General features: G+C 37.1%; 1 protein-coding gene across 18 annotated transcripts in view; it reads right to left on the minus strand.

Moving 5' to 3' along the window:
- The window catches only part of LOC105146732 (protein turtle), a 302,876-nt gene that overhangs the window by 59,371 nt on the left and 216,222 nt on the right, over positions 1-27,283 (minus strand). For 16 of the 18 annotated variants that reach the window (XM_087412975.1, XM_087412976.1, XM_087412979.1 and 13 more), the window contains 3 exons: positions 10,579-10,706; positions 9,341-9,514; positions 8,153-8,481 (listed from right to left, as the gene is read on the minus strand). In XM_087412975.1, the coding sequence (XP_087269101.1) occupies positions 8,153-8,481; positions 9,341-9,495 (484 nt within the window). In that variant the 5' untranslated portion in view covers positions 9,496-9,514; positions 10,579-10,706. Of the gene's footprint in view, positions 1-8,152; positions 8,504-9,340; positions 9,515-10,578; positions 10,707-27,283 lie in introns of those variants that run through there. The other 2 variants (XM_087412983.1, XM_087412989.1) reach the window with 2 other exon arrangements.

Here is a 27,283-nt window from a genome sequence, read left to right on the forward strand (position 1 = left end):
GAAATATAAGATATATAGAGCTTGTCAGACAGCCGAGACAAACAAAAAGAAAGTGAGTTGTGTGGCGAGGAACTAGAAGGAACCGAACTACAAATACTCTTAAACTGATTCGTAGAAATATATGTCAGCGCAGTCTGCTATCCGCGCAAAGTAATCGCGAAGTTCGTGTCGCAAGAAGCTCTATCGGTCGAGGGAACACAAATCGGGAATGACAGTCGATCTACTTTGCGTCCTGAGAAAAGTTCGCCACTAGGAAATATCGATCTGACTGCTGACAAGCAAACTTCGGACGAATCTGTCGCGGCCCTTCCATTTTCGTTTTATCTTCGCCTTTCGTTGCTGCGTCACGATCGTCGCGATTAACGTTTCACTGCGGTAAACAGCTGCCGCATTCGTGCACTTTTTACTACTTCACGAACTACTACTGTTCTCCACGAGTTCTTAATGCAGTAGTACCATTACGGTCTGATTTTTGTCACGAAACGACTGCTATGTTTGATTGATGTCGTACGACTATTCAAGACTTAAAAGTACAAGTTAGTAGTAGTTAATTACGACTGACTTTTCTTTAAAAGAAACTATATAATGCATTTCGAGCGTTTCTAAGATGTTGACAATAATTGCATTGTAATGAGTTACCACAATATCCATCAGTCGACACGCGAGTTATAATATACTTTAGATTTTTACGTCGAGTGACAACGTCGACACAACAACTGTTCATGCTCGTCCGAAAGTGCGACTTCCCATTATGCAGTTTCGAAACTGCGACTGCGAGAAAGCATTTCGCTCTCTTTTGCGTAGATTGTGCATCCGTACATTGCTTAATGCCCAGCTAACTTTAGGAACAGTGAAGCCTCGCATTAAAGCACGTTGCAACGTTGGACCCCTCGTGACTTCCTCGGAAAAGCCGAAACTGTGCAGAAAATCGTTGGCATCAAGGAGAGAGGAACCGCGTTTTTACATCACATGTAAAAGCAGGGGGAGCAAAGCATTGAACTCGATGATGTCCATTTCGAATAATGGATACGAAACTTTGATACTCGTCCTTTTTGAGCTCCCCCGCGTTGCAAATACGACACATTTTTGGCGTTTGTACGACAAAAGGGACTGTAATAAATCTCTCCCCGGGTGCAAACCTCTGAAACGCGACAAACCATGCGGACAGCCCACTGGATGAGTTCTAAATCGAAGATGCTTTTATCGTCAAAAAAAACCAGGGGATTTTAGTGAAACTGTATTACGTTGAACGTGGTTGTATGTCCTTTACATCAATATTTACTTTTCGTTACTATTAAAACTGCTGTGGTATTTATAAAATATATTTCTTGTGTTTTTTTACTTTTACATTTGTAGCAAATTGCAACAGAACGATGTTATTTAACAAAGTTCGACGATATTCTTTTAGCAAAAATAATTTGATAATATCTATCTCGTGCGTTTAGCGTCTACGTAGAGATGTAGAGTCGAGAATACCGTTAAATGATTATGTTCGTTATTATATTCTTTATGGTACATTTGAAAATTTATATTATTGTTATTAAAATAAATTTAGTGTTCATATTTTTTACACGAGTTTGGTTCCTTGAAATTAATCAACATAAATTAAATTGGTCTCATTCAATTATAAAGTAAATTTAATATTCACTCTTTATATACGAACTAAGTCATTCTGATTTCTTGAAATTAATTAGTAACATTTAGTTAACATGAATTAAATAAATCCCACAGACTCAGCGTCAATCAGTAACTGTGTTACAGATTTTGCTGTCAGCTTCGAAGAGTTAATATGCTCAGATGTATCCCCCCGTGAATGACATTTCGTGATATGAGAGTTCTCGTGATGCAAATATCCACCATGGACGAATGTGGACACATCGCGGAGCCGCATCGAAGCCGACGCATTACGTATGCATTGTGTAATATCATGGATCGCGGCTTCTCAACATCTGCCCCAGCGAACTATCGATGTTTCGCCAAAGGCAGTTTTCGATAAGATGTGTGTGTGTACAGCTTAGTCACATCATGAAGCAAAGTCGTAAAAAAGAAAAGTCACGTTAACTCCTGTATTCTATCTATGATATTTCTGATCGTCTAAACGTAACATCATGAAATAGTGAAAATTCTGGAAATTCCTGCAAAGATCAAAAATTACTTTGGAATGCATTTGCGTCTGTTGGCTAATCTTAGCTTTTCTGTTTGTCATCTAAAGTCCATTTCACAAATAAGCGTAGTTGTAGAGAAATGTTTCTTTACTATACAATTAAAGAACAAAATTTCTTGGATTCTTGGATTCTTCTTTGAACGTCATTTCTTTGATTTAAACATTATGTTTTGAGATTAAATAAAAAAAATTTATTTAATTTAAAGAAATTATGTTCAAATCAAAGAATTTTCTTTAACCGTATAGCAAAGAAATATTTCTTGAATGTGTAAGAATAGAATATTCTCTGTCATGTTCGACTGTGATCAATTCTTAGTCTTACAACTACAATCACTTACAACTACGTTTATATGTAGTATTTAATAATTGGAAAATAGGCTTGAGAACAAAAACACACGATAAACAATGTTGGGCGACTGTCGTATCGTATACGGAAAGTCCAATGTATATAATCACGCACTTGGGGGTTACACAATTTTCATTATTTTCATAAACGACACAGTTGGGCGACATTTTGTCTCTCGTGATGATCTAAGAGATAAAGGAAGTCATTAAAAAGTTTTGCCTACATTCAACGTGAAATTAAACGTTTCGACATTGTGAAGAATCAATGCGATCGACAGTCGCGTTGCGCGACGAACAACGCGTTATTAACGTAACGGGGTCGACCGAAACCGTGATGATACTATTGATATTGCAGGAGAAAATCGGTATAACACCCTCCGCTTCTCTGATCATGCAACAACCCGTTTTAATCCGCCCCGACGGTGTACGCGGTGCGAATAATAATCCGGACTCGGACGCGAGCAACCGACGCACATTTGTGCAGCCATTATCGCCATTGTCGGGGTCCTCCTGGGATAACGCGGCGTCCAAATAACCGTTTTTATTGTTACTTGTTATTAAATTTTCAACAGTCTGTCTGCAATGTGCGGGCGCGTGTACGCGACGCGAACACCTCGTTATCTCCGGTAAGCGAAATAAAGCCTCTCTCCGCTTTGCATATGTGGTGCAGATAATAATTATAATTATCATAGTACGCGATACGTGCATGACGTTCGTTAATTCACCCGTTGAATGAACCGAGCATCTGGAAAAAGGATCTTGCACGCCGTGAAATTCAGCATTTATCTCTGTCTTCGTACGGGGATTATTAAACTACAATCAACGTTACGAATGTTAAAAATGTTGATTTGCGGAAACAGATTTTTTTTTTTCTTTGGATTTATTCAACACGTTGCCGCGATATCAGCCAAACGATACACATTCCTCGGTAATACAAAATTGCCCACCGGTCTAATTGCGATAATCGCGCGTTCCTATATTTCTCGCAGCGATATCAGTGCAGATCGTCCGGTCTGTACAAGCCGATCATCCGGCGCACGTGCAGATAAATCTCGCGCGTTAATAATTTGCGCGCACGCGAGGTAAACGCGCCAGGAATGATTTGCCTCTCGGCTCTGCGAGTGAGGGAAAATCCTCGATCGAGTCGTATTACCTGATCATCGGAAGATCTGAAGGAGAAGCGAAGCAACCGGTGCGGAAACTCTCTTTATACGCGAGAAAGACTTTTCCGTTTCGCAGCCCGTTAACTCGAGGAGTGAGGAGGTTTAGACGGAATCACTTCCACGTCGTTTTGGCAACCCGCCTTTTATTTCGCAGTTGCTTTTCCCCGACGAGATAAACAGATTGAGCAATTCATTTGAATATTCTGCGGGGAATATATGCAGCCGTTTGCGTGGGAACGCGAAACACGAAAAATTTCGTTTATCTCTACTCCGAGTACGAAAGCGAAATATTTTCTTTCGAAATAAAATATCTCGCTCTTGCGTTTTTGCAAAACTGAAACAAATATTAAAGCCCGCTTTTCGGATACTCTCTTTTTCTCAATGAGGAGGTATTAATAAATTCTACGTGAAAAAATTTTAAATACTAAATTTTACACAACTTCTCAAATAAATCGCGCGTATAAATATGTTAATTTTATCTTATACATAAATCACTTGCAACCATAATTTTTTTTTATCGAAAATCATGTGCAAGAACTTAATTGTATTTTGATACGTTTTTGCCATTCGCGTTTCTCAACCGAGAATGTTAAAACAAGACCACGAAGCAGCTCCTCATCTTCGCCAACGAATTTTCAGATAGCAACGAAGCGTGAAATTAGCGAGCCGTTCCATCAGCTCGTACCTCGTGTAAGCTAAATAGCCAGGTGTATGAGGCGGCTCCGCGCACGAGATATTCAATTGGATGAAGCGGAACGTAGAACAATTAAACGAGGCTAACGAGTATATTATTACCTTAATGAGCTCAGGATTCAAAGATGGGTTTTAATTATTTTGTATAAACAAAACCGATGAATATAGCTCGGACTTGGTGAATAAAATTCTCTCTCGCGCAAATGGAAAATATCGCTTTGAGGGTTCAACTTCGCGGACACTCCAAGTATAGACTACAGTCGTTATTACAATTCACACACACATACGCGCGAGAATCCCTTTTGAAAATAAATAGAACGCAATGAAGAAAATCCGGCCGTTAATGACTGCGCTGTAAACTGTAACCTTGCCGATTTCGGGATACTGCACGTGAAAATAACACAGTAAAAACTTAATCGTGAGGAGAGGATGCAACCACGACGTAGACCTCCATGCATCGACACGTGCGTCATTCGCGTAAAAACGCGGGTATCAGCGCGGAATCTCGGTGCTCCACATTGTCTGCTGACGACAACGTCACGAAATGTCGATCATGGCCGGTCATACTGTCGTTGAGTGTCTTGAGGCCTGTCGATCGATCGGTTTGCGGTTTTCCTGCGCAACGGGAAACGCCAAAGGCAACACATATCCTCCGGTCGACACGTCATTTGTAACAAGTTTCATAGCTCGCTATTCGCGACGCTTTGATGGTTGCTATGAGGAAGAAATCGTAATCGCTCTTCCCCACAATGCACACACACACACACACACACACACACACACACACACACACACATAGAGAGACAAAGTACGTGGAATTTATAGAGCTATGCGTTCCACTCGGGACACGCTATTGTACACTAAAGAGGAATTTATCGTAATTACGAAGCTCTAAAAGGGAAAGCAACTTGTTCCAAACTGACATTTCCTATCTCTTACGCATATATTGTCACATTATTCTTAAATATAGCGTCGAAATACATTCGAATCAATTAAATATAGAAACGTTAACATGATAACATATAGGTGCGAAAATGGAATAAAATTTAATTAAGGGAATTCGTACAAAAATGCGTGTCCTGTTTCAATTATTTCATTTGAGATATTTTAAATGATTTACTTCGATATCGTATGCACGTCGCGAATTTTATTTTGCCTACGTATATGTGTTAAAATATACATACCATAGCCGCGAAAATTAATGAAGCCTACCGCGGAATAACCGCAACATTATTAATTGGAGCGTTTGATTTTGATTAAAAACGACACTTCATAAGCAACGCTGTTCCGATTTACTTTATTTATGATAAACGTTTCCAACCGTGTCCAGCATTTCAGCGCGTACTTCCACACATTTAATATACTTTTTACCATTTCCCACACGTAACATTTCATCTGAAACGAACCGTTACGATGCTGTTTGATAATACAAGTGCTCGGTATGGTGAAAAAGAAGTCAGGTTTCTCGAATAAGCAATCATTGCAACTGCAGTTGTAATTAATCACATACATTATAAATAAATAAATGTATATACATATATGTATGTACAGCGTGTTCTGGAAATCGTAGTGCAATCGTGAAGAAGATGATTCCTAAAAAAATGAATGGAAAATATAGAATAAAATTTTTTCGTATAAAATTGTTTTCGATAAAATTTAATTCAAATATTCATTAAGTACACTTAACTAATCACAATTTTTTAAATTCATCCAATCTAACTATTCACGATATTTCTATATCGATCTGATTTTGTAACATTCATCGTGTATAATTGAAAAATTATTAAAAATGTGTTTATACGAAAAAATTTTATTCTATATATTTGATTTACTTTTATATGAGGAATCATCTCCTTTCCAGTTGTATCATAATTTCCAGAACATCCTCTATATTTAATGTATTTAGAGTAGCGAATGTATATTTAAATTACTGAATAATACAAGTTTTTATATAACCGTCACATACGTGCCGTTAATGCAGTCAAGCATACATTTTGAATGAGGCTTCGTAAGAGAGGCCGAAGTTTTAATGAAATTGTTCACACTGATGAAAGTAACGAGCATCATAAGGGTTCTCGTGTAATGTGCGTGCGTATAAAAAAATCTGAAACGCAGGCGTGTCGCGCACGTTTTTATTTTTTACTCTTCGTCAGTAATCTCATTGCGACAGCGTGATTAAAGTTCTTGTGGTTTAAAGTGTTACTTCAACCGGAATAATTGTAAAAACAGAACGCGATCCGTATAAAAGCACTCCTATGTGGTTTCACGCTTTAAAATTCTATTAGTTTTATTTAAATTATAATTTTTGTGATGATTTTGCGATTCAATGTACAATATGCCAACTTCCCTTACAATCTGAATCTAATTAATGATTCACAAGCATCGCGTATTTCAAAATACTGTAGAATTTGCAAGTATTGACGTATTTCAAAACACTACGGAAATCTAGAAATATCATTATTATAAATCGTTAACTGATATCGCGTCTATTCGTCTCTCGCATGTTCCAGTTATATCTCGCGTTTCACTGAGAATTATTTTCCATCGAACAGCCAAGTTGCCGCGTATCGGAATAAACTCAAAGCACTAATAAAAGTCACAAAGTCTCTTTTTAGGATGTATTTACGCCATATCGATTTGCAACAGGAAATTCTATCAGATTGAAACGCACCGATCGCGCACTGCGTGGTCAAAAGAGAATATTTGAGATTGCGAGTTTGAATGAGGTCCACTCTAGTCAAATGCGACTGTCGTCGACTGAAAATTGTGACGAATTCGTGATTACGTTATCAATAAGTCATAATAAAAGAAATTGTTTATTAATCATCAGTAATAGAGTTTATTTTTTTTTTATGTAGCTATTTTTATATTGTAATTTGCGTAATCAAAAGCCCTTCTGGAAACGTAGTTGTGATTAAGATATACGAGCTTTTTTTGCAACTTGATTTCTTAAGCTTATTGTAGTGAGATGTATTTAATTATTTCTCTTCGTAAAATGATCTCCTAGAGCAGTACAGTTACTTTCGAAAGACAGTCGCGAAAATTGAGCTTATCTCCCGCCACTCGCTTCATCTTCCATGATTTAAGGAGATGGAGCACTTGGCATTATCGCCCGATACCCATTATCTGATCGCGCGGCTAGCTTATTTCACTTCATTTGTCGATCTCCGTCGATGTCCCATTACGAGCCGCAAGCTCTCCATCCTGATGTCCGCCTATGGTCCACCGGATTTGAGAATCAACGACCCGTTTCGTGAGATACGGCGCCACGGCATTAGCGACCATTCGGACGTCCCGCCAACTAGTGAACTCTAATTTGCGGTCCCCGCTAATTGAGGGACGAACGCGAGACTGGCGTGATTGCACCGGCGGACAAATGAAGAGATTCTCGAATGCGACAGGACCTCGCGTTATCATGGTTCCAAAGTTGTAACCCAATAATAGTAACAACTCACGGTATTAGTAACTAAGTTATCAAGAGGAAATACAAGATTCTGACGTTCATTATATCTAGTTTTTGAGATATTTGAATAGGAATTTCTGAAACGAGTTTTTGTTTCAAATTCGCCTCGAAAGGTTCCGTCAACCATTATTGGGCCAGTAGTATCTACCAATATTGGATCCAAGTTATCACTTATTATTTAGCCTACTTGAACGGTGGCAACCAGTAATGCCCCAATACTGGATTGATTGTAAAACCCTGGGAATATATTTCCGACAATGTTATCTCATGTCCACATGATCTTTTATTTATGAAATAGAAACGTTATAGCGGTAGGATACTTGCCTGGCGTGACAAGAAGCGCGATGCCGAGGAGCAGAGCTCTTGTCGCCACTTCCACGATTCGTCGGAAGCCCCTGCGACACCACCGTAACCGATGCCTTTTTTCTTCGTCGTCCTCTTCCGCTTCATCGTTTTTACTCGCGTGTTCGAAAAGACCCAGACAAAGCCGCAGCTTCCGGTACACCGCACTGATCTCATCTGATTCGGGCATGCGTCGCTTCAGAATCTCCCCCCTTTTCTCAACCTCTTCGCTCTCCTGGCGCCTGTACGATCGCCGACAGCCTGTGCAGGTAGGCTGACCGGAAGCGAGGATCGCTTCGTGGTCAGTCCTCCTAAGTGAAAGTCGTTCTTTCACTATATAAACGATTTCACCTCAACCCTTATGTCTTATTTTATGTCTTATTTTATTAATTAAGAGTATTGTATTATATTTTTATGTATAAATAAAATTGTATTAGGTGTTGGAATTAATTCGTAGCGTTTTACAAGTGATGGGAAGTACTTTCATTAATGTATTTTTTAATGCTCATGTGAAATAAATAACATTCTTTCATTAAAAAACGCTACGAATTAATTCCAACACCTAATATATAAAGACAAAGCCTCCAAATGAAATAAAGCATTACAATAAAAAAGCCCCCATGAAAAGCCTGTGAAAGTTTTATTTTTCTTAACTCACGATTAAGTATTCAACCAAATAATTAAAGACATACGTTGATAATTTTTATCTTTAGACATTATATTCAGGACGTGACATCGCACTAATAAATTGTTTATCAATTTGATATCTCTTCTGTTTTAATGGATGCGTGATAATTAATACTAATTTGTTAATTTTAGACCAAAGGTGATTCTAATGAAGGATCGAAACGCCTGTGTTTTAATTAATACATATTCTTTTACACAATTTCCATTCAGTGTCTCACGAGCCTTTTTATTGTAATGATTTATTTTATATAGATCTTCTAGCACAGTTTTATAACTTCTCGTCACTTTTTTTCATCCATATGTAGAATGCCATTGATATTATTAATAAAAAGCTGAATTATATTATAAGTTTACTTTCTTTTTTTCACTTTGCACACGTTGCAAGCTATATTTAAAATAACTAATAGGAGAAATGTGCAAAGCAGACTTGACCGCTGAATAAATAGACCGAGCTTCCTCACCGCGACATCCGCTATCAGTTACCTGTCCTCGTAGTCGTCACACGCGGCGTTCTCCTCGGTAGCATGGTAGCTGTCGTGCCTTAGGGACCGCAGACCCTGCGAACAAGTTCCTCCGGTACACTGGAACTCGAGCCTTCGCCGGAGGTCCGTGGCTTGTAGCCCTCCTCCGCCCCCCATACCCCCGCTCCCATAGTACCTGCAGGTATAAACGGTCGACGTCCGCGTTATGGCTATAGCACACGCGGCAGTAACAATCATCAGCCGGTCTCCCCACGGAAGGTGAGCTATTGCCGGTAAATAACACGTCGCTCAATATGTCGCAAGCACAAGCTAAAAGTACCCGCGGCGAATAAGGAGTCGTCTTATAATAAACTATAACACGCTGCAAAAAGGAGTGGATAGGTCGCGAAATGACGGTAAATAACGATTGCGAATTTAATGCAACGTGTAGATTTGAATTTCGCGTTAAGCATCGCTGCTGATGATGAAAATTTTATCTCATACTTTTTAATTCTTTTTGTACATAAAAGGGGATTAACTTTCGAATAACTTTAATTTTACACACGTAAAAATATCTATTGCTACGAAAAATGATTACTCAATTTATTGTTTTCTTTTAAGTAACAATTATCTCTGACAAAAATATTTTCTTGATAATAATTTTAAAACATTTCTATCATAAATTTGGAAAATTCATGTATTTGAAACAAGAATTTATTTTCTTTTGAAGAATATCATAAAATTGATTGAAAAAGTGATTTTGATGTATAATAAACACACACAAATCGTAATTATTTTAACAATCTTAAAATATTAAATTTATTAGAATTCAGAATATATTTTGAATTTGATGTTCTTAAAATAATGACCTCAAAATCTTATGATAAACTTATGATTTATGAATAAATGAATTTCTAAAATATTTAAAACAAGTAATTATTATTTGCGTACAGTATATATTCTTTCTTTCAAAAGTTTTCGAATCGGTTTTGTATTTTAATTTGCGTGACGCAATGATTTCTCAATGAAGTTCTTGACAGTAAAAAAAACTCGCGTTAAGTGTATAAATATATTTAAATTAATAGAGATAAGTTGTATGTAAAAACTAAGAAGATAAGACAGTGGATTGTCTGAACATCCGTCTCTTTACGAAAACGAGTCTGAATAATCAACGCTTAGCGAGTTTTAGGCAAGGTTTGATTCACTTATCCGATTTTATCCCACTTTGTTGTCGTATTAACGTAAATGAAATCTACTCACCCCTGCCGCTCCGCCACCACTACCGCTGCCTGGATCGCACGCCCCCGATGCCGATTTTTACGAACCTCGCCACTTCCTCGCCGTTCTCGACAGGCACTTTAACCCCCGCAATGTGTCGCTCTCATCACCTGCAATATAAAGAAATACATTCATATAAAAAGATATGCAGACATATAAAGAAATACATTCGTCAGTAACACATTAACTGAGAAATCAATTTTACTCGTTTTGTTCGTTAAGAGAAATATCAAATATTATTAAAGATGTCCATATGATTATCCAAATATTCCTTATTAAAATGAAAAAATTATAGATTTTTCTACATTTGTGTGTGAAAGTAATACAAAAAGTTTGGTAGCGATATGGAACCTAAATCAAAAATTATTTCATCAATAAGAAGTATTTTTAAAAAATAATAAAAATAATAAAGATAAAGTGAGAAAAATTTCACTAATAAAATTGTATTGTTAAATTATATAAATATTGGCTTTATTAAACTACTTCATATGTATTCAGCATTCTTTTTTACAGTATATGAAAAGTATAAATTTCCAATTCCAGTGACTTTTTGTAGAAATTACGTACATAATACATTCTTAAATATTTCGTCGTAGTTTTATATTATATATTAATTTATTATTAATGATACATATATAAATATATTAATATACATGTATAATTGTATGTATCATTAATAATAGAATATTATTATACGTATAATAGAATCTATAATTATGCGCATAATAAACATATAATTCTTAAGGACCGCGCATTATTAATTGTCGCATGGGGATGAATCATTATTCCATACATTTGCGCGGTCGCCTATTATTCTGTGGTTATGGGTTATATCTTTGTACAATAACCATTAGCACACGTGTGGTCGCGTATCCATACATGTGTACGTACAGACGAATGAATCCTTTGGTAGATAGTTGAAATTCCGTATAGGCGAAACATGAATCGATTCGATTAGCAACATACGTGCTCAGATACAAGCCTGATTGATTCAATTTGGGTTCCGGCCTCCAGCAGTGCTTAGACAGAGGTAAATGCTCCGAAGATAGACTGATAATTATATCACGTTTGGAGGCTGTCACGTGACTTGGCAGAGGCAAAGATGGAGCAACGTTAAATAATCCGGGACACGAGAAATTAAATATTTCTAATTCTTGGAGCATGTAACGTGAGTTCCATAACTTAATCAACTGGTTCCAATTTAATGTCTTTTCAGTGCTATCACGGATGATTACTGCGCCATGTATTTTTACGCTATATATCAAATTTATATTCTACTCGGATAAAATTGATTGCTGAAACATCGAAATTTCAATGCTATATATTTTAATAATCGAAAAATATTTTGATAATTCGATGTAATTATATGTGCGACAACGCTGATTGTACAGGTAAATTCAATGGAATTGTAAATTAGCGGGGATTGCATTTGATGCTGCAGTGCTTAACTTCAATGCAGAAAGTAGTCGCGATTTAATGCAAATTATATTACGATATATGCGTACGATGTATTACGGTCACGGAATAATGGTGCGCACCGGCACCCCCCACGGATTATTTATCGTGCGTCAATACGCGAAGATTTTACTTCATTCGGAGCACGTTCATGTAATACTAACTCCGACGGGAATTACGACCATTCTGCTAATAAAACGGCTGTACTGCCGATATAGAGAGCAGGTGCATATTAGACACTCCCATTCGGTGATTCCGCCGAGTCCGTATTGAACGAACGATGAAACGAATTTCTTTTTATTCGAAATTATTAATGGAACAATTCTCAAAATGTTGGACTTCAAATATTACAGAGACTGAATTATTTAGGTATATGATAAAACTATTTTAATAAAAATATAAAAAAAAAAATTAATTAGATAATAGATAAAACGAAGAGCATTAATTTAATGTATTTCTTTAATAAATAACGGAATCTCCGCTGAAGAAGAAGCTGGAAAATTAATTTTTGCATTAAATGGATAAGTAATATAGTAGTGCTGCATAGTAATCTGCGGGCGAATGCCGCGATAAAGTTACATCGTAAGCTTACAGCGCTCTTATTTATGATCACCGTCGGCTACTAATGCTGCAACATCAATCAGGTGTTGTTATTCATTCAGTGCTGAGCCAGATGGAAGATTAGACGCTTGCACTTCCTTTAAGAATTCATACAATAGCAAGTGGAAGTTAAATTCCTTAACGCGTGTCATCGCAATTATTACCGATTTAATGATGTTCTCGCCGAACGTTGTTATTCACGCATTATAATTTGTGCGTAATATACATGCATATATTGCCATTTACAAAACTTCTGTACAACATGGTTTTTAATATCGCTTCACAAATAGCTAATTGTATGCTCATGCGAGCGTTATAATTTTGCTATTTTTGAATATCGCAGAGCGTTATAATGCTGGAATCGTATATTTTTGTATTACAAAAACAACGATTCGCGAGATAATTGCACAAGATAAATGTCGCAAGTATTTTCTGTCAGATTAAAGCGCGTCCAGAAATTGACTTTTCGAACGGACATTGGTTACCTTCTACTATCTCCGACTTTATAGCCGATATTATTTCCAGAGTAAAGTCACGTTTTACTATCTCGCGTCAAACTAACTCAGATGGCGGTGGGCTAGAGATTTCTACTTCATGACCGAGATTGAAGCAATGAAGACCGCGATTCCGAGTCAGTTTGCAGATTTAATTGTCGGCAGCTTGATCAGGAATATAAGGAATATTGCTTTTTCTGCAGATTCATCCTTAATTTTTAATTGTCCTGTTTCAATTTTTTTTTTATAGATGTTGACGTACTTTGGTTATTAATCCTAGAATTCTACCGCTACTGAGTACGCAATATTCCAATCGATACGTAAATTTAACGTATAAGGCTATAAATAGGCTATACTTTTAATTAATGTAACACAAGTTTTTTTATATATTTCATACTATAAATATTTATAATCTAGATTTTTGTAAACACAAATAATTATTATTAAAATTAATTATTAAAAGGAAAAAATAAGCATAAATTCAATCTTGAAATGATATAGAGTATGTAGTCTAATTTTGTGTGTGTGTGTGTGTGTGTGTGTCTTCTCATACACGCAAGCGAAATATATAATCTTGTGTAAATAAAATAGAACTGCTTAAAAATTAAAATCACTTATCATGCTCTCTGTTAGAATATTGACCATCAGAAGGTACAAACTGATATATAATGGACAAAATATTTAAAAACTTATCCTAGCTTTTAGCATGGCAGATAGAATTTCCACTGAAAACACAGCGAGCTTAACGAGCTCAATGACCTCGCTCACTAGTATGTAAAATTCACGTATCAAGCATTCTAGGATTAACAACTAGTACCATATATTTTATTGATCGGACAATAAGTCGAATGGAACAACTTGCTACGTGCGAGGGAATATTTATTGTCTTTCTCATAAATATGTATTTAAGCAGCTCGGAACAACCGCGATCGATTTAATAGCGCGGAATGACGAGTGACCTTTAGACTAGATTCCGCGATTGTACACTGGCTTGCAAGATGAAGTCATTTCGCAGTCGGAACTATTTCCAAGACGAGTATTCGAGCCAGCATGTAGATGGCGAGCGTACCTATATCTCGCGCAGTCATCACCTTAAAGAGAGGAATGTCGGAGTGAATGGTAGACGACCAGTTCTGATAGAAGGTGTTGGATTGCACTATTTGAACAATGGCACATGTCGCCCACGCAATTGCGACTAACTAAAGGGGCTGCGACACAGGCTGTCATAACTCGTCTTCATGTTCCTGGATTATTAGGGCCGAGCCGGTGGGACTGACCAATTTCTCTCTCTCTCTCCCTCTCTCACTCTGTCCCGCGTTATCCTTTTCCCACACAGGAAGCGATCTACTGTTTCACGAAGCCTTCCATATAACACCCATATTTGCTGGTGCCGTAAATCGAACCGACCGTGAGAGTTCGTGCATCGATGTGTCGACAGCTTAAATTTCAACGTAAGGTAAACGTAAGAAAATGGCTTCACGACATTGCGTCCGCTTCGGAAAAATATTTTCACGACGTGAGTTTTTATACTTTTACAACGTCGAGTTCATCACCTATATGCGCTGTCCCGAATATTCCCCGAGTCTTGGAAGTAATTCTGTGCGAAATGATTCTGTTTTGTAAGCCACGCGCCGGTAGAAATCTAATCAGAAAGATTACTCGTCATTCCGCACTAATAAATTTATTGTTCGTCCGAGTTTCCGACGAGAATCCCGATTCATGAAATGCGATACTGACATCGATCTTATTTACGAATTATAGATATCTCGTCACTTTCGAACATCGTTTACGGTAAATAATACGTGAGATCGATATCGACAGGATCGATTTGCTCGACGAGCGAGTTTCTTTTTGCCCGCAACGCAATCTGCCTTTGTGCTTCAAGGCTGGAGCGCAGACCTTTGCATAATACATAAAGCATAAAAAAAAATTAACCAATCAAAGTCTTTTATTTCATGGAGAGGAAGGAAATGAAGGATTTTAAATGGTTCATTTTCTTATGCGTTATGCAAGACTCTGTGCTTCCGTCCTTAATGCAATTCGTTACACTACTTCATCCGAAATGCGTTGTCATTTCCGAACAAAACGAAACAGTCGGCTAATTGGCTCGAGCAGGGTTATACGTCCCATGTGATTTCATTCATTATCGGTGTCTCGGTTGACGCGACCGGAAGCGACGAAAGTATTGATGCGCACTGGTGTGTGTATCGCGCGATTTTTCGGTCCCGTTTTGTATGTCCGTTGTCGACCGCGTTTCAACGTCGACATTTCATTGCATCTCGCGATACTGCGTACACATTTTCCGAGGTCAATACGCGGGACGAACGCGAGTGAATTACTCGTACGCGTATGCTAAATTGCCGAAAGTTTTCGGCCAATTTCACCGACGACGCGCTCGAACTTCTATCTGTACAGCTGGAACAACTATGCATGCATCCGGAAGTTTGACTGTAGATCTTTGTTGTTTGTTCCGTACGTACGTAGTGCGTATATGTCTGTAATACAATCATATATGCAGATTCGCTTTACATTTAATTCATTCGATGCGAAATTGCAAGCAATTCGTGATTTAAAAGCGCATAGCTCTCTTGAGATTATAAATATCACGTAAAACGACATGGAAATGTAGAAAAAATTTAATAAATTAACCGATAATATCACGTATTCATCGATATCACAAAGATAATGGCATAAAAACTCTTCTCTTTTCTCTCTCTCTCTCGTCATACGTTTAAAATGATAAAAATAGTTTCAACCGTGTGAATCGCGTTTGAAAAATTGTTACGCCGGATGTTCACGGCCAATTTCGTTGTGTGGCCGTTGAGCTGAACAATTCAATTTTGACGACGGTCTAAACGGATTCGATCAATTGCGAAATTCCTATGTTAATGCTTTTATTTCCCTAAAATACGTTCGGAACGAATATTTAAATTAAGATGAAATAAAAACACGCCGCCGATTTTAATCCCGCGGACACACCTCTGACCGTAACAAATTAAATTGATTATCATCCGCGTTAATTTTCGAAGAGAGTTTGTCATATACCGTGACAAACGACTGTGCTCTTTAAAAAGTTCCTTTACACGGTTGTCCAACTTCTGCGGATTGTCGTCTTTTGACGGGAAACGTATAACTTTCTAAATTGGCTTGGGCCAACTTCGTCATTGACCATTTTTGCGACTTCCTCGCCATCGGCTACTCTCGCATTGCATTTCGGAATCGCGACTTTTCTTCTTCCTTTTTTTTTTTGATCTTATTAACTTGGATAACTTTAATAGCAATCACGGAGACGTAATTTTCCCTAACGACCTACATATATGATAGACGACAGATTGATTTCGCTCAAAGGCACGATTTACCGAATGCATTGAGTATTTAATGAGCCGATGGTACGCATTCTGACATGGATAATTTCGCAAACGTTTGATAAATCTATATATCACTGTAATCAGCAACGGTACATTCCACAAACTTCTCGAAGATCTTCTTGGCTCCAGCATATATCCGCTGCAAGGCATTTAGGAATGATCTTGTGTACGCGTATGTATGTATATTTGGCACGGCCTGGAGGCTGTTCGGTTATACCACACTACGGTATGTCTATCCGTCGCGGAATCTATTTGAACGTCCTCCTACACCGATGATGAGGATGTTAATTATTACTGCCAAGGTTCGCCCCGAGCGAGATCTTCATCGATGCTAGAATCTTGGGATGAAAACGGGAAATCCGAGGTCACTCGATGGTATTAAAAAGTGTCTGCTACATATAATTAAATAATACAATTTGCCAAGACAAGATCGATTTTGAAAAAATTCATTTCGCGAAATTTTGAACTTGTGCTTGATGACAGCTTCATAAACGAATTTTACGATCCGCTAGAATAATATGCACGTTGCAGCATTCATAATTATATTCGCGTGTGTTGTAAATTGTAATTTTCAGAGACAGCCATCAGGTCTTATTAATGAAAATGAATGTAATGTGATTTAATACATATTTTAATATACATTTAATACATAGAAAATATGTATTAAATTTGACATATTTCATCGTGTCCCAAAAGTCCCACTCAAGTTTTTGTATTAATTAAAGGGTTATAGACAGTGAAATTTTGAAAAAAAATCGATGTTTTTAATCTTGTAATATTTTGAAAGATATACGTATCGAGAATATATATGCCAAGTTTTAAAGAGATATTCGGAAAATTGATGGAGATATAGCAGTTTTTGTACGCACGAAAGTCACTTAAGCGCTAGAACTGCTTCTGGCGTCGACGAAGAAGTGTTTTTAGATACGGAAGAGTTATTATATGGTCCAAGGATTGCCGAATAAGAGTAACTTAAACTTTTTAATTTAAATTGTGTAACATAATAATCTAAAAAAGTAAAACTTCAAACGCGTTTTTCTCAAAATCATTTTTTTCAACCTCGTTGACAGCAAATAAAAAGATCTACTCGACCTATTGACTTGGTATAAATTCAATTTTATTCAGAAATCTTACCTCTATCGCTGGACATAGCCGTTTTTTAATTAAAATTTTTAATAAAAATTTCACAATTTTATTCAACTTTTTTATAACAAAAAAACGCCAAATTAAACAAAATTCATATGTCCGCCATTTTGTTACTTTTTGCGACTTTGTAAGCTATAGCCATATATTATATTTTTTATTATCATAATTTTTTTAGTTTTTTTGTTTCAAATAGCGCATATAGTAGATTCATTATTAACGAGGAAAAAGTAACTGTTCAATGTTATTCTTTGTGCAGCAGCCTTAATTCTAGTAACCGAGACAAAAAAATTTTTTTTACGTAGTTCAATACTGATAGAATAAAAACACCATAAAACAAAATTACCTGACTTTATTATATATTTAAAAAAAAATCCTAAAGAACTCCTGATTTTTCAGGCCTTCATCCTGTCTATAGCCTTTAATACAAGATAATACAAAATGTTTGTGTTAATTTAACACAAGATAAATATATTAAAAAGTAACATAAATATTATGTAAAAAAATATTACATAAAAAACAATGGCACACTTTGTAAGCAGCAAATTGTGAAAGTATAATATATTTTTTCAATAAAATTAACATTTATGATATGTTAACACATTTTATTCATTCATCTTAGAATTTAATGTTTTAAAACATTATTTTTGTATTATTTGTTTACTTATTCATAAATTTATTTTAAGAAATCTTGAATATCAATTTAACACAAAATCTATAAATAACATAATCACATTATATTAAATTAATACTCGAATATGTTAAAAATTCAACACAACATTTTAACAAGGACCTGAATGGACTGTTTCAGACACAAATACAAAATATTTTTACTATATATGCTCAACATGAAAAATATAATATCATATATTGTTAACCAGCATTGCGAATGAACATAGCAGACAGCTTTATACTTGCGCATGAACCGGCTAGCTCGAAAGAGATCTCGAATGAAAAAATAATCGATTCCCGAGAATTCCGCCGAGGGAAAGGCGCTTAATCTCGTGAACTGTAATCCAAGCTTGCAGTGCGCTGTCCGAGCACAATGTACGTAAATCGTTCACCTCAATCGGAAATCGATGGCACGGTTTCGGGAATTCTGTTACAAGAGTTCTGTTCGCGGCTTCAAGTGGTCCAAGGTTAAACAATAGTTGATAGAATAACGCGATAGTTAGTGAATACGACAATCGACGCACGCATATCTCGTATTATTGTTTTGAAATTCGTTGGGTTTCAAGATCTGATTTATATCCCTATCGAAATAAACCGATCATACGTGGACCATCGTTTTTGTGCCTCGATATTCTAGTATTATTTCATCTCGCCTTCTATTTATCGTCTATCGACCTAGCAGCAAAATTTACCAGACCCACGGCAGTGAAATATATCTCTTGTTTCTGTTATCCTACTTTTTCAACTAGAATTTTCTATCACCTTTTGGGAAAACCCTTAGGGAATCGTCCACTGTATATCATCCGCACGGTTAAGTTGACATTCTCGAGCACGAAACTTCGAGTGTCCTTTAGGATGCGTAGGCGATGCGAAATATAAGGATTTGGGGAGTAAAAGAAATACAAAGAGAATAAGGGGAGCACTGACGATGATACAGGTCTAAAACAGGGACTCGCTGGTGATAATATCGAGATAATATCGGAGATAAGTAAAATAGGAAGTCATATAACATGCGCGAAGAGAAGTGAGCGGATAATAAAAACGCTGATATATGAAAGGGGATATATAAAAGAGGAGATAAAAGGAAGCGAAAAATAAAAGCAAACGAAGGCATAAAAGTCTAACGTATGCAGAAAAATAAAGGAGAAGTGCCAGAGATGCGCCTGGTAACGAACACAAAAGCGTTAACGAGAAACAATAAAAGTGTTGAATAACGGCAAGAAAAATACCATGGAGAAAACGGCGAAAGTAGTAAAATAGTAACTTAAAGAACTAAGTTAAGAAAAGATATTCGAGCTTAGAGAAGGCATTCGAGTTTCTTGGAGAGGCACGAAGGGTAGATAAGCAGTATGTGGTGAAGGAGAGGAGGGTTGCAGGGGGGAGGTAAAAGTAAAATGAAGAGGGGCAGGATGTATAAAAGCGAAACAACGAGTACGCGTGCTGAGCCAAGATAGTAGGACAGAGAGAACAGAAAGTGGAAGTGCTTTCAGATAGCGGATGTGGAAGGAAGCAGACGTCGGTTAGGAATGAAAAGATGGGGAACGCAATAGAAAAGTGGAGGAGGAGGAATTCGCTTTATGCAAATGAACGTCCGAAATATCGTCAATGCAACTTCCTGTATAGGCATTAAGACCATGTCATCTCAGAAAGACCCTGTAGTTTTGTGGTCCACGCTGTCATCTGTCTTTTATTCTCTTTTAAATGTCCCTTAAACCAAAAACTAGTGAGATTCTTTCTTTGTTTTCCTCGTCGCGACGTTTAAAGATATTTATCACAGAAAAAAAGATTCGCATCATACCGTACTTTTTAACATTTCTATGATGTTAGAAAATTGAAAGAAAAAAAAATCGTTTGTTTTATAATCGTATTATGTGACATACGATAGTCCACGTCATTGTTTAAAAAAACATAGCTACGGTTTTTATAAAACGTTTTTAGATACATTTATTTACATGAAAGAAGAAAGAATGATTTCTCTCACTGAAATATCTAAAAATTTAGCTAAATACAGATCTAAGAATAATTCTGTTGGACTATCAAAATAATTATATAGCACGGTCAAATTAATTGCTAGAATGTCAAAACTTTTTGCAGCATTGCTCATGCTTGAATTTCTTACGTAATTATTTTGGTCCAACGAAATTATTTATTTTCAAATTTATATCAAATTAAATTTTGGATACTTCAGCAAAATAGTTCTTTCTCTGCAGGCAACTTTCACTACAATGCAACGATAATGAAGGTAATAAAATAAATTAGGACTTGGGCGTCCTCCTACCTCCTAGAAAAGCGAATAACAAGTTGATCAAGGAATAAGACAAGGTTGTTGACCGCGTGCAAACAAGGTGCGACATGTTCTATGCAAATTCTAGCTCGTTGGCTGGAATTGACGTAGGTAGACGTCGATAACTCTCGGCAAGTCAAATCGACGTGCCTTAGTACTACGTTGAGGCGCTTAACTCAATTATAGTTAACGGGCAAGTTTATCCAGACGTTGTCACAATAGTTGGAAACTACGCGATTTCATTGCGCGCCTACGAAATGAGAAACGTAAACTGGAGAATAGTTTCTATTTAAATGCAAGAAAGTTCATAGTTATAGAAAAGAATCTTACTGTTAATATATGCACGTACATCGCGTCGTGCATGAAATTTGTTTAATTTAGCAACACGGTACGTGCTCTACAGAGTAAATTTTCCAGTATCGGTATATACAGGCATATCACATCACATTTCATACAAACATTGTAATCGAAGTATTCTCCTTGATAAACACTTTTATTTGATCAAATAGCTTGATAATATTTCAAAGCATTTTTATTTATATTTATTATATACTACGTTGCTTCTCTATGTGCTGTTACATTATGCTTTACGTCTGTTTGATTAAACACAAGCGATTGTATTTTATTGGGCTTTAAAGTGTTTTTGCTTTCCAATTTTCACATGCACAATCGTATTTTATTGCACTCTAAAATTTGAAGCGTTTCCATTTTCCGACCAATATATGCGTCAATCCTATTACATTACATAAAAAAAATTTACAACTGAATTGTGTGTACAAAAAATAATCTAGAGTTGAAACAAATCCAAAATGAAAGACCACTCTTGCGAAACTATTTATAAATAAAGTTTCACAGCGGACGCTATATTTAGCGAATGTCGTTTTATAATTCTATATCACTCCTCGCGTTTTTCGAGATGAACATTTCTACATGCGAGGAAGAGAGAGAGAGACACGTGAAATTCCCTTTCTCTTCTCCCGTGAAAGAGTAATTTTCTCAGAGTTCAGACGAAGAAAGTTTCGCGAATCTCAAGAGATTACATAGCTATATGGACGGAGAAACCGGTGGCATGAAAGTCATTTTTTCGGTCGCGGAACGCAACGTGTATCGCGAAAAAGAGTTCTCGAGTCTTTAGTCGCACGATAGTGCATGGCTGTACTTACGAAGGAGGCAAAAAAATGGCCGAAAGGTAGAGAGAGAGAGAGAGAGAGAGAGAGAGAGAGACAGAGAGAAAGAGAAAGCTTTCGAGGTTCGTGCGATTTTCACGTAAAGCTGGCGGTGCATGGCGGGTGGCAGGAGGAAACCGAGGAAATAAAAGTGTACCCTGTTTTCACATGTATACGTACATACGTACATCCGTCGCGTGATGTGGACGCCTCGCATGCGCCGAGCGCGGCATCGCGACGCGGAATTTCATATCACTCCGACGAAATACGCTCGCTCGCCTTTATTATCGCGCGGAATGGCCTTAGTCTTTCGCTATGCGCGCGATGGTCGGATCTATTTCTGTAATATCTTCGTGTAAAAGAATGGGAAGGAATTTGAGTAGAGTTCCATCTCTAATGTATTTCACACACACACACACACACATACATATATCTAGATAAATATATTTCATTATCTATCACTAAAATAATGACACTTTTCAGCTGATATGTGATAAGATTTTCTAAAGACAATTATTAATTCGATTTCAAATGGATGGTGGATTTAATAAAGTACTAACAATTGACACGATAAATACTCTTAAGCGAAAATTTTTGGAATAACCTTTAATTCACTCGTTCGCTATTTCACATAAATGGCAATATTCTAACGATAATATTTCATTTATAATAAATCGCCTACAATTATTTTATGGTATTGACGAAAAATCTATAAATAAAAGCTTGTTAATTAAATATGCGTTCAATCATGCATTTAATCCTTAATTGCTTAATCAATAAAAAGCACCCATAAAATTATTGACAGCTATAAGCTCATAAATTAAATCGTATTATTTATTTTCAAATAATTTCAACTAATTCTTGGTTATTTAATGGCTTGAATATAATGAATTTCGTATTGTAATTACGAATTTACAAACATAACAGTACCGAATTCGTGCATATGTTTCAGTTCGTTTTGCGAGGAAAGAACAAAAAAAATACATGTAACAGCCGCAAAGTTTTGTGTGTGTGTGTGTGTGTGTGTGTGTGTATGGTGTGTGTGTGTATATATACACAAAAAACTTATACTATATATATATATGTGCGAGCAATAATTATGCATTCGCGAATAGCTGTCGCGAATACAATTTGCAGGAACAGTAAACACTAAAGTATTTGTCGGAGCAAATCGTCGATTTGTACTACTGCGGTCACAAAACTCACCGCCACCTTGCTGCTTGTAACAACGCAAACAAATTGCTTTTTTGCTGGATTATCAATCCTACATCTAACACACCATTCCACAATTTTGTTGTGCTTATGGATTACAAAACCATTCAAATATACAACGAATCTATTATTTTCTTGCATTACATCTTGAAATTAATACTTTTTAACATACAATAAGTATCTTCATAATATAATAATAATTAATAATGTAATTAAAAATTAATGATGACAATTAAAAACATTTTATATGCTGTAAAATTGTTAAAATAATAAAAACAAAATTAATCCAGACTAAAATTGTTACTCTTTTTCAAAAAATGAAATATTTTCTCCAAAAATGTATTTTCACTCTTTTTAGAATAAGATTTCACTCCATGAAATTTTAGAGAGAAATAAATTAAGAATCGTATAACATAATAAGTAATTGCCTACTAATTATAAAATTTTCATTTCAAGTCTCACCAAGAAAGATTTCTCATTCGAATTATTGAAAGTTAAGGTCTTAATATTAAAACTCTTTAACAAGAATTAAAATGATAAACTATCCAAATAATATTAGAATATTATATTATATATAAAATGATCTAAATTGATAGAAGACCAGCAGCATATCAATAAATTTTTATTTCTCCCATTCGACTAGTAGATCCATTTATAGTACGCTATTGCACCATAAACTAAAAGCACTTACTAGGCCGATTTACACTGCGGTATAACCGCTGCAAAATGCGTGGTTAACCCGCAAACTGCCTCTCCCAATTCAGTTGCAGCTGCATCTCTGCTCTGCCTACATAATAAATGAAAAACTACTTTTTTTTTATTGCCGACTTAATTTTTTTAGGAAAAATCGTACTACAGTACACGGTTTATTTCAACTGTATAATTTATGGCGCTACATCTCGCTACATATTTTTTTCATTTAAAAGTTTTCAATGAGAAAAATCGTACGTAGTTTCTCGACGTGAATTCCATCAATTGTAATGAGCGTGTGTGATCGGTGCGATTGTTGCGACATGTTTATGAAAAGACCGGGCCGATATATTTGCGGTGAAATCATAAACCTCGAAGTATTTATCGGTGGAGGGGTTGTTTCGGTGACGATTCGCATTACGGCATAACGACCGCCTCTGCCGCAAAACGCGTCACCGACCGATGAGCCGCACGACCGGCCGCAGCTGCAACTGCATCGCCACCTCGCCGACCGCAAAACTGCAGATGGAAACGGCGCGGCATACCGATTCGCGCCCTCTTGCACGCGCCCGCCCTTTGCGCCCTTTCACCCGGCCGGGTTTATACATTGCGCGATAGAACGGGGAAGGAACGCGCGCAACTATGTGGGCAAACAACGGCGAGAGGAAGGCAAGGATCCGGAAACGATTGAAATTTCCGCGGTTTTCCGGGAGCCTGCAAGACCCGCCGGGGACGCCGCATTCCAAAGATTCCCAATAAAGCAAGCTTTGGCGAACGTCGTTGTTTGTGACCGGCGATCTCGCGGCGATCCTTTGACGCGCGATACTCGAAAATCCACAAGACAATGCCCCGGCTCGCCGGGAACGGACGATTAATCGAAACGTTAAGAAACAAAAATATGAAGGGCTGAAATTAAGCTTTCAATTTAACACCTTCGAATAGCCTTTTTGTAGCTTTTCATAACGTACGTCAAGCACATCAAGATAAAATGATTTAATATAATAACATGATAATGTGACTTTCTGCATAGGATAAAGTGAGATAATTTGAATAACAGAAACTTTGAAATTGTATAAAAGATTGAGGTCGTATAATGTATTCAATAAAACGTATAAAATATACATTATTGGTGCTCTCTAAAATCTTTGGAGTGGAATCTAATTCTAAAAGGTGATAAAGTGTGACAATTAAGCCAGTGTTAAAAAAGACTACCTTCGTTGTCAATTTTTTAAAGTGAGATTTCACTCTTCAAAAGTTAGATTCTACTTCAAAGATTTTATAAAATTATAAAGGAAAGACTTTTCTTCATAAAGTAATGTATACTCAAATTATAAATGGGCACTAAAGACGATATTCATAGTCCGTTCTTATTTTAAGACCGTCTTAAGCGATGCTTTAAGATGCTAATACAGCTTTCTGATTGGTTCGTGACATCTTAAGGTTTGGACTTAAAACGATCCTAAATATAAGATCCGATTATGAATATCGCCCTAAGAGTCAAAATGCAGTCCACAAAAATATATAATAACAATAGAGTGTCTATTTATTAAAATACTTAAAATTCAAAATAAATATTCGGCTCCACTTTGAGCCATCTTCAACGTAGAACAAAATAACAATACAGAATTTTTTTAAGTGTCTCTCACACTTCACAAGACTGCCGTGAATCCTACTCTTTATGCAATATTTCCAAATATTTATCCAACCAAGTATGTCGATAACAATCCGAGAGTGCAAGAGATTGACACAGTGATGAGCAAAATGTATAATAGTGCATCATCGTTAATGCTCGTATTTGCCCAACTACTGAAGTTACGTATCAGTATTTTTTTAAAAAACAAAAGGAAGCCATTACATAAATATGACTGCTCATTCGAGCAGTTTGAAAGGTGACTGAGTTTAAAGAATATACCATGCGATCTCAATTTTTTCTACAATTTCAAAATTTCTGTTAACTTATTCAAATTACCTCGCTTTACCCTAAATTATTCTCGTATAAATACAGGGCGATTAGAACTTTGCAATACAAGTCGAGTGAAAAATCGTATTTCAGACAATTCTGCAACTTGACTCGCGAAGAGACGAGACATTTGAGAAGAAACGGTGCCATGGCTATGTTAAAATCGCGATTTACGCGAACAGGCGAAAAGTTAGGAAAGCCGGTAAGTCAGAACTGGCGGTTACTCCGTATTCTCACTCGCGGGTGATCGCTTTTCTTTTCGGTACAAGAAACCCGAAGCGGCTAGAGAAGTCGAGGCGGAAAGGTGAACAAGAGGAGAGGGGGAAAGATGGATCTTGAACGGACTTTGGGAGATGGACGGCGAAACGGTAGGAAAAGAACGTAGAAGCTTCTCTATTGAGTCAGCCAGCAGCCCGCAGATGCAATTGAATCGAACGTGCTAGAGGGAAGTGCACTTAACCGTTTTGCTTGTCTCGTCTCGCTTCCGCCTACGTCAAGTTGGGATTTTTACGAGGAGGATGCCGAGCAATAACCGCGGTGATGCAAGGGCCGGCTGCGCAGGACTTTGCAGGGGCAGGAAAAGGGATTTAGGAAGGAAGGAAGGCGTGGAAGGGGAATTTACTTTCCTTCGCGCATTTCTCGCCATGAAAACCAATATAACCGACGGCCGGCTGGATAGGATAGGTCAACGGATCAGCTCTCGGTTCGCTGACTATGAGCGAGATCAAGTTTCGAACCATTCAGACGCTACAGTCCGTAGCTGCCTTTGAATACAATTTGGAAGAGTCAACTCCTTTTCCTCCCGCACATCGTTATTACGATTCACGGCTCGCCTTGCATTTGTAGCTCTTCCGATCGATATATCTCTAATCAGTTTTGCGGCGTTTTTTTCAAAAGCTTACTTTTTCACGTAACTCTCGCAGCGTCACTATTGATTACTGCCGTTTAAACTCCGCTCATTTCCCCGTGCCCGGCGCACGACTAGTAATTTCATTTGGCTGCAATCTGCATAATAAAGGCCGACATTTAGCTAGATTCGGACGTTGAATTACACTCGTTGCGTGCCGAGCGAAAATCGTTAAAGTGTCCGCTCGACTCGGCTCGGCTCGGCCGAGTGCGACTGTTAAACACGCACGTCTCGTGCAAAGAAGAATTCTCTGTATTCGTTAACTATGAATTATTATCGTGCTGCTCCGACGGGATATACGTATCGAGTGAGAGGGTTTCGGCGGGAGAAAAGAGATGAAAATATTAATTTCGGTACGCGTTTTACGAGAAATTCTACGACCGCCGCCAATGGACACGCGATAGCGGGAATTGGAACTTTACTAACTAGGTTTCAACTTTTAAGCGATCGTAGGGATTGTCGTTTCCTTAAATGGAATGCGTTCTCCCGTCTCGCAAGAGAGATCTGTGCACCTTACAAAAAAAAAATCTGAATCGCACGTTATTACGGGCGTGTCTTAACGGCGCGTATTAAAATCAGCTTTCGGAGAGGAGGGGAGGAAGGGGGAGGGGGGGCAAGAGTACAGAATGAATTTTCTCGTAAATAACTTACCTGCTTTACGTTTACGCGCAGTGACGTGCGACAATTTAATGGGATTTAAATACTCCAGCTTGATTCTCCAGGAATAGTCAAACGT

This window comes from Acromyrmex echinatior, chromosome 14, assembly GCF_024713525.1.
Source record: "Acromyrmex echinatior isolate Ae372 chromosome 14, ASM2471352v2, whole genome shotgun sequence".
Classification (NCBI taxonomy): domain Eukaryota; kingdom Metazoa; phylum Arthropoda; class Insecta; order Hymenoptera; family Formicidae; genus Acromyrmex; species Acromyrmex echinatior.